A 9,441-nucleotide genomic window follows, 5' to 3' on the forward strand; every position below is an offset into this window, starting at 1 on the left:
ATTGTTTCTTGCCACCAAAATTGCTACATAACCCATTCTCATGACTCCCAATCCTGTATAAATGATCATTTAATATTTGTTTGGCATTTCTGGCATCGCACTAAAATGGTTTCAGTCTTATCTTACTGGGCGTCAACACTTTGTCTCTCTTGGCGGTTTTAGTTGTGACCCTGAGCAAGTCAGTTAACCTCCTTGTGCTCCGTCTTTCGGGTTGTAAGTGACTCTGCAGCTGATGCATAGTTCACACACCCTAATCTCTGTAAATCGCCTTGGATAAAGGCGTCTGCTAAATAAACAAATAATAATAATAATAGTTCTGAGGTTGGGCTGGTAACATCTGGTGTCCCACAAAGCTCAATTTTGGGCCCTCTACTATTTAGTATTCACATGTTTCCCCTTGGTCAACATACTAAGATTACATGGCCTGAATTATCATTTTTATGCAGATGACACCCAAATTTATGTGCATACTAAATCTGATGTTGCTGGCTCTGTGCTTGCTAATTGCAATTGGATGTCACAAAACTTTTAGCATCTTAACTGTGACAAGACAGAGGTTATGTTGCTAGGCACTGCCCACCAGTTACGTAAAACCAATGCTGTAAACTTGTCAGTTGATGGTACTATGCTTGAGTTTAGATCCAAAATGAGAAATGTGCGAGTTATTTTTGATCCTGGATTAACTTTTGTCTCCAAAAGCACACTGTCCAAATTATAACACGTTCAGAACTCAGCAGCTCGTATCCTGACAAGGTCACGTGCAAGGGATCATATCACTCCTGTTCTAGTGTCCCTGCACTGATTGCCTGTCAGGTTTCATGTTGATTTTAACACAGCGCAGGGCACCACACACACACTCACTCACACACTCACACAGAGGGCAATTTAGAGTGACCAATCAACCTGGACAGCATGTCTTTGGACTGTGGGAGGAAACCGGAGTACCCGGAGAAAACTAACGCGAACACGGGGAAAACATGCAAACCACACAGTATATTAAGTAATGTTCTCCTTAATCTTAGCAGCATCTCTCCTGTCATTACTTGAAAAGCTTCAATTGGTCGTGATCTCATTGTTCCTGTACACATTCATAATGTCTGTGTCTGAATTGCTTCTAAACTCTTTCTAGCATATTTCTTCCACCACTTGCAGAATTTAAACTAGTTTTTAAATAAGATACCTATGGCAGATGTTTCTACATGTTTTTTAATCCCCTATTTATTTCAAATGGACAAACAGGGTCGTGGGACACTGCATCATTGTCACCTGCCAGCTGCTTGCTAACTATTACCTGATTATGCCTCAGCTGATACGAGTTAAGTTTAAGCGAGCCTTGAACTAGTGCCTTTGCGTCTAGGTTCCTGCGTGCGTAATTGCATTCACATTAATAATAATGTAGAGCAGGAGTGTAATTCAGGGTTCATTTTCCACAGTTAACATCCTCCATTAAAAAAAAAAAGATACAACGTGTTTTTATAGCGTCGTTTATTTTAAAATGTTTTACACGTTTCTCATTTGGTAGTGTGTGTATGTTTAATGGTTAAAAATGAAAAGGTCGTGGGTGATCACTTTGTGCGTTCTCGTGGAATTCTGTTCAGGTAGGTTGTAGGAAAGAAAAAACGAAAACTTCGTAAGCTGTTTTATTTTTATTTTTTTCTCGATATCTTTCGTTTCTGGTTTAAATTGTGGTTTCCTAAAGCTGAAACTAAGACTGCAAAGTACCGATAACTGTATATATCGTGTGCGACTCCAGCAAAGTAAAATACAGTACGACTAATAATAGTTAAATGCATTTTTTTCCCCTAGCACAAACCCACAGAATTGCTACTAAGCCCGTGGTTGCATCTCCAAGATTATTTCAGTACAACCCCACGCAGAGCACCGTTTCCCTGGAAAAGCCGTTTTGTGTGTTTGACAGTTTCAGCCCGACCAGTACAATGAAAGTAGACGTGTATGTTGTGGTCAGTTCAGTCGGTAAGTAACTTTCACCGGTAAATGAGAGAAAGAGCATGTTGAGTTAAGAGTTGATTTTATGAACAGGGCAAATTGAATTGGCATTTAGTTTGTTCATGTTGAGCTACTTGTTCACATGTCTGTGTGGCTGAGTTACTGATGGCTGTGTCCAGCAATCTGAAGCTTATTCACAATGCTTAACTTTTTTTTCTTTTGTTATTCTCATTTTTAAAAGAGCAGTTGAATTTTAACATTAGCACTTCAATAAGACCTTGGTTAACTCTTGGCTGTTTTTGTACTTGACATTTTAATAACTTTTTTTTTTACATGGATGCTACAAAAATAAACAAATAAAATACATTAATTGAGTACAATAATTCAAGATTCATGCACCCCCACCCCCAAATAGACGAATCTCTTGAATATACCTGGGAATGACCCTGTACACAGAGCCAGTATAACTGCGATCATTGCAAACTGCTTCTAAATCCTGGCTCCTGTATCTTAAATTTCTTGATCTGAAACTACAGTGTATACATTTAGAATCGGAGTGAACACACTTGTGTTTATATGCATTGTCCTTTTATTGGAAAAGGAGATCCTCTATATAGCAAGGACTGCAATTCATACAGTACGAGCTGTAAAACCGGATGAGAGACTGTACTGAACCACTAGAGGGCAGTGTAACATAAGCCATCTTAGGTTCTGTCCAGGACTTTGAACTCAGTCATAAGTCTTTTGATCTTTGTCTAATGGGGTAGAGGAGGAGAGATGATGCGAGTTTGATGAGGACTCCTGTGGTGTAAAGAAGGTAGTACATGGGAAGGCAAGTCTTGAGGTCTAATTTTTGTACGGTGGTTAAGATGTGGGCTGGCAAGCGCAACATAGTTTTGCAAGCCTGTCACTCCCAGTGCATTGTCTCGCCCTTTATCTATCTATTACCCACTCGTCAAGTTTTGGTATCTAAGCTTTCTTTCCATAAAGTTATTTTTAGCTTCATATTTGGCTGTATTACATTGGATGGAGCTGTAGTTTGTGTCCACACTAACTTTGTGTTCCAGCCTCTTCCTCCTTTACCCCTGGAAAGACCTACAGAGAGACGAAGGTGGGCGAGACTGAGCCTTACCAAGCAGTGTCCTTCAGCATCCCCAACTGCTCCTCCCCTCCCAAGTTCACAGACCTGCTGATCCTCAGCAAGGTGGACAAAACCTTGAATGATTACCTGGTGCGAATTGGGAGTCACCCCACCTGTGCTGGAGATCCTGGTGCCACGGTGCTCTGCAATGGCCCCCTTGCCATGGGAACGGCTTACAGGTAATACTAGTATGCTTCCACAGTCCCACAGGAGTGATGCAGGACATTCAGGCCATTGCAACCCAATTCAGTTACTTATCCAAATTGAACTTTTCTCATACAGTTCATTTGAAAACTAATTCTCACCTATGTGCTCTGGCACAAACTAACCCCTGCTTATTGTGCATTGTTTCATGAGACCTCTATGCAGTTCTGGCTGGGGGTACACGACCAGCGCTGTATTTACTGTTGTGCTCCTGCTGGGAAGTTTTGCCTCCTACAAGACCAGACAGATTTCCCAGGCTCTCCAGGTGTTGTAGTTCAAATGGACCTATGGTGCAAGAATGGTGCACTATCTATAGCAATGTATTCTATTTGAAAAATCTGCATGTCCCTGACAAAGACAAGTAGTAAGAAGATTAACTTTTTGGTTGGCAGTCTTTAATGCAAGACAATGCTGCCTTTTAAGTAAATGTACTTGAATTGTACTATTAATTTTTCATGTTGAGCTACTTTATCACAGGGCCTGTGTTCCAAGTTACTGAAAGCTTTATTCAGTTACGTAGACCTTATTTGCAATGCTTAACTTATTAAGGACTTTTTACAATTTGATTAATTGAATCCGTTTTTTGAATCCTAAAGGAAACTTGTGGAAATTTGTTACTGCTGTAATACTGTTACTGGTGTAAGACACTAGTTTGACCCCTTTTTTCCTGTTTTTGGTACCATTTGGGAAGAGATTATTGGGAAGAACCAGATGGAAATGGCGTTCCATTCTCTAGTATTTCAAAAGGAATCTAAAATTATTATTTTTTTTTTCTTGCAGGTTTAAGTTTTTGCTGGTTGATGGGACGACAACCAAAGCAGAGACTGCTTGGTCTGAGCCAATCGTAACCAGAAACGGTAATTGTGCTTATGCAAGTACAGTATCTGCCAATTCAAGAGTCCTGGGGTTCACCATAGGTAGCACTGGGTGCGCAAAGGCTAGGCAGAACTAAAGCATGTTGCTGTAAGTACATACAGTGCCTAGTAATGTAAGGCTTCAAGGCACTAGCCAAATCTTTTCTGCTTGATTAAGAATTACCCTGGATTGCGTCAAAGACCTATCAGTTTGCATTATCTCTGAGAATAAGTGGTTGATGCAATCAAGATTTCCCTAGTACTGTAAATAAAAAACCCAGCCGTTGGATTAAGGGTATGGGTTTATCAAATCAACTTTGTAGTGTCTTACCAGTTTTATGTTAATATATAATGTGTAACTGGGTATGTGTAACCTAACCCATCTGTGGTGGCTCTAGGAGTGTAACAATGAATGATGGATTTTTTTTTTTTTTTACTTGATATCTTATTGTAATAGAGGCGTGTTTGTACTGGGATACAAGACCAAAAGCACAACATGGCTCAGTTCACCAAGTTGTTCTTGAAATGAAGTGTGCTTTTATAATTAGTAATGAATTCATGTTATTTGTCTTAAAATAGCCCACCATTTGTGATCATTTGATCTTATGCATCAAAGGAGGCCATCGAATATGGTGACCTGCATATCTCAATATGTAGCATGACATCAGGGTATCGTAACACCTCCTAATCTGCTCAATAATAAAATCCCGAGTTGCCCTGATTTTGAAGTGGTTCCTTTCAGCCCAGCACCAAGAGGACCTGGATGACTGGATTGGGAAGAGGTCTGGGGCTATGGTGGTAATCACCAGCGTGCTGAGCTCATTCACCTTCATACTTATCTGCCTGCTCATCGCTGTGGGGGTGTATGACCTTGTGTAAGTCTCTCTTCATACTTGTGTGGTGTTTTTGAAAACTGAGAAACCTCTTCTACCTCATTAGCACACTTGATTTTAAACTTGGATGCTGGTGATGTCTCTGTTTAACATCTCACTGCTACACTGTAGATTTGCTGTCTATTAGGAGCCAGGGACCAGACCGTGGATATCTTGCATGTAATCTGTGTCGGTTTTAGAGCGTGTGTGGATATGTGTTAACTGACTAGGCTTTGCTGTATGTGCTCCTGCAATATGACACAGATAAACCAATCAAGATGCTGAACTGTGAGGAGTTGGGAACCAATGTAATGTTTGATTGAACAGGCTTGACTGGAGCAGTCTATGTTGATTTCAGACATTAACGGGAAGACCCAATGTATAACTGATGTAAAACTTAAATAGCTAGTCAAAACTGATTTATTACCAGATAGGTTAATATAAAATATCCAAATTGTGATTTTGTTGAAGAGTGCAGGAATAAGTGCAACAAAGCAGAAAGCTAGGGAAAGTAATATTATAGTTTGAAATGCTTATCAGTGTCATTTGAACTTAGGTTCATATGGTATGCAGGGAAACTGTCAAACATTTAAATGACTATTAAGTGTATAGGTTTTTTATTTTCTTTATTTTTTATTTCTTTTTGCATGTGTAGTTGCTAGTCTGTTTTGTTGATGATTTCTTCTCTGCTCCGTAGGTATCGTGCGACCGGTTCGCAGGACGTGACCACTGGTAGGACCCAGACTTTTGAGAGCTCCCACTTGACGGTGAACCAGCATGTCTCTGTTGGAGATGCTGGGGACAGATACTCCAGCAACGCCCAACCCTAGAGAGGTGACAGGTGCTCCCCTGGAGGAGGTACGTTCAGACATGTCCTGTGTTTAATAGCTTGGATTCAGGTCACCAAATTGAAACTTGAAAGAGTCCTTTGTTGACCCTGTGCAGCATATCTGGGGGGGGGGGCATAATAGCAATTTCACATTTTCTGTGTCTTATTAAACTTGTAGTAAAATTAGGAATGGAACAAATTGCTTTGCAGTGGAAAGTCTTATTTCCATCCCTGCATATTAAATGTGTGACCTATCAGAGCAGCCATACTGTAGCTTTAAATATGCATTGGAATTAAATCTTTTGGTATGGTAAACACTTCTTATATATGTATATAGTGTATGTGTATATATCTATATAATTTCTCAACAGAATTTACCAAACAAAAGAGATCTGTCAGTAGGGGCTCAAATGTGGTTGGACTTTAACTCAAGCTCATAAGTGACAGTAAAGAAGTACATGGGTGTATTGGAACCAGAAGCTTATTGAACATCCTGTGACTGTACTGTATTGATCAAATATACTGTACCCCTCATAGGGCGCATGAGGTTTTATCAACCTGCTATATTTTAATGGCTGTTTGTAGCGCCATGGGTTAATGTGCTACTGAACTTTGCAATGAAAAACACGTGGATTTTACCAGCTAAATCTGAAGGACCACGTGTGCATGTATTTCCTGGCAGTGTGCAAGAAAGCCTCCCGCTTCTACATTTCTATTTACTTGGAATGGTCCTGGTTTTGATCAGCTAGTATGAGAGGCCCCTCGATAGAATTCACTTCATGATGTCCAGTGTAGTAATGTGTGTGTGTGTGTGTGTGTGTGTGTGTGTGTGTGTGTGTTTATTTTATTTTTATAATTATTGGGTGTGAGCTTTTATACAAATAGTGTGTTCTGATCGTCCCATCTAGATTAAAGGCATGCAAGCTGCAGTGGGATTTTGTTTCTTTGTATCGGCATGTTAGTCTACAGTATTACTGACATCGTGCTGAAATGCATTTAAAACCTTGAAGAAAAGCTTTGCCAAGAACGTGTTTAGCACACATTTCTTGTCATTGGTGTGGGATCTTCTGTTTCTACAGCCCAGAACACTATTGCTGGGCGTCTGCCTAAATAATTGGCACTGGTAACTCTAACTGTATCTTGTCCACTGTCCTGACAAAATTGTTTACCAGATCTCTGGCTGAGCGTAATCCATTCAATACACCATGAACAATCCAACAATTCTACAGATGCAGAACATATCTCTGAAGTGGTTGTGTGGCACATAATTTAATAGACTGGACAGAATTGCATGTTGTGATATATAGGTTTCTGTTTTTATTTATTTTTTTTATAACCTATCGGTAGTTTTTGGGCAATTTCTATTGTCTCAGCAACTCACTGATATTTGAGGACAGCAAAGGTCACATGACACAATCCAGGTTCAATTTCACTCTGCTGTTGTGTTTTTCGTGGAATTGCCCAGCTTGTATATCTGTGGTTGTGCATTGGTGGTCTGAAGTTGTTTGTTGTTGCTTGCTTCTTATCTTGTATGCATTTCTGTTTTTGTTTTTTGCAGTGCATTGTAGCTGAGACAAATTAACTGCATCATTTTCTTTCTTGAAGATCATCGGTTTTGATTGTGTTGGGGTACAGGACTTGTCAACCTGCTGCTGAATCATGACTCCCAGGAATTTTTAGCAATTTATCAATAGAGATCTATTTGAAATATTTGCAGATCCTTAATGAACTTAAACAAGTAATGGATGTCACTATAGAAGGAAGGGAAGGGAAGGGAAGGGAAGGGAAGGGGGGGGTGCAGTAATAAGATTTATACAGCTAATGAGGTTGGAAGATTGGTTTTAGCACTCATTTAACTGGTAAACTGATCTTTCACCACTTTGTATGAATTTAATCAGCATTTTTGTATTCCATGCATGTGTTTTTGTTCATTCTGATGATCACCTATTGTATAATGTAAACGTTCCCTAATAAAACTTTGAATATTTATTTTTGATTAAAAAAAAAATTTCTTGTACCTACTTGGCTGCAATGATCTGACTGTAACTCACTCTCCTCTCCCACACAATTATTTTATGATCTCTTATTTTATACGACCCTGCGTTTGGCATCTAAATAAGAAACTGGATGACTTTTGAATGCAAATTCAGCATCTTGGATTATTAAAATATGCATTTTGTTTGCCTGACTGATATCATCACTTGCAGAATGTCAGATAAATTCGCTGTGGAACAGGGAAATATGTACCTGTGATGGGTACCATTTCATGTTTTCAATTCCATAGAAAGTGTGCTACGGGGCACTGTAGGAACCAGCAAGAGAAAGCTATGGATACCTTTTGTGGGTAATTGAAATGTCCCAGTTCTGAATAGCCCCCGTTAGGCTCATAGTTCCCATTTGCAGCAGTTAGAGTATAAAAAACATTGACTGCTTAGTGGTGTTCCCTGAATAAGACAAATAATCAGAGAAAGTTGACATATTGTGCTATATCATTCACAAAAGGAGAACTCTCTTTTTTATTATTATTTACAAAACATATGGACTACAGTTCCTGTCTGCTTTCTTTTCGTGCTGAGTGGCACATGAGGCTCGCACAAGACTTCGCCAGCTTCCTCTGTTCTGGACTTTCTTTGCGGCTGTACCCCATGTGAGCCCGGCAGCCGTCTATGATCCATCTCCATGTTCTGGGCCTGCGGCTTCCCCGACCCCCATCCGGGGTCCATGTCACCATGTTGTTGCTGGCTACTTTCTTTTCGGCTAGTAGCTTATTCCTGGTATGTGCCAGCACCATTTAGAGCAGTGCATAGCCAGTCAAATGAAAGTGGCAGATCATTGGCAGCTAGCTCGTTCTTTTATAAAGGCAACTCAAACAGAGGAGCAGCTCCTGAATGCCATTGTCAAACTGACAGAAACACTGTGTTTGATACAAGTGGGTTAAAATTAAGAGAAGTGCCTTGATATTTTTTTCTGAAATGTTGCATAAGTCCAATTACACTTTTGAAATCCTAATAACTTGTCCTTGCACATAATTTAATTTTCATTTTCAACTGTTCTACTTGCGCAGTCTTGGCACAATGTATAACAGAAGGCTCTGCACCAAAAAAAAACAGATATTTTTATTTTATTTGTATTGTCCAATTTTTTGCCCTCACGACGCAGCTCAGGAGAACTGAAGGTTCAGTGGCATGGAGGGGCCCCAACTTTTCTACATTTTTATTGCTATAAATTCAATAACAAGTATTGGGGTTGTGAGAATGTACAAGTTTAGAACCAGTGTCAAATTAATAAAATATGAATGTGCCATCTGCTGCACAGGCTTTAGTGTAAATTGGCTGTTAATTTCTCAATACTTATTGCACTTATGCAAAGAGCATGTCATTTATTAAAGACACAGCTAGTCCACTTATCACAATAGGATGGCAAGTTGGCATATCTTTTGATAGAGTTCATAGTACTGTAGGTGCTTCTGTTGCCTCTGTGATCCTGTGATGGTACTGTACTATGTTCTGCTACTGTAGGTTCTTATTTAACTTCAGTCCGAGAACAAGGAAGCAATGAAGATCTAAAAAATGAGAAACATATGGACTGTCCTGT

General features: G+C 39.7%; 1 protein-coding gene across 2 annotated transcripts; it reads left to right on the forward strand.

Annotated features, from left to right (window-relative positions):
• Positions 1-1,359: 1,359 nt before the first annotated feature.
• On the forward strand, positions 1,360-7,864 carry LOC117420039 (uroplakin-3a-like). Of its 2 annotated transcripts, none has more exons than XM_058986408.1 (7): positions 1,360-1,598; positions 1,807-1,974; positions 3,015-3,267; positions 4,073-4,149; positions 4,889-5,021; positions 5,716-5,852; positions 7,406-7,864. In XM_058986408.1, the coding sequence occupies exons 1-6, from the start codon at positions 1,547-1,549 to the stop codon at positions 5,846-5,848; spliced, it is 816 nt and encodes a 271-aa protein (XP_058842391.1). In that variant the 5' UTR covers positions 1,360-1,546; the 3' UTR covers positions 5,849-5,852; positions 7,406-7,864. The 2 variants fall into 2 exon arrangements, with proteins under 2 accessions (XP_058842391.1, XP_058842390.1); XM_058986407.1 differs by having other exon boundaries at positions 1,361-1,598; positions 5,716-5,876.
• Positions 7,865-9,441: the final 1,577 nt, after the last annotated feature.

The sequence above is a fragment of the Acipenser ruthenus genome, chromosome 14 (assembly GCF_902713425.1).
Source record: "Acipenser ruthenus chromosome 14, fAciRut3.2 maternal haplotype, whole genome shotgun sequence".
NCBI classification, from domain to species: Eukaryota; Metazoa; Chordata; class Actinopteri; order Acipenseriformes; family Acipenseridae; genus Acipenser; species Acipenser ruthenus.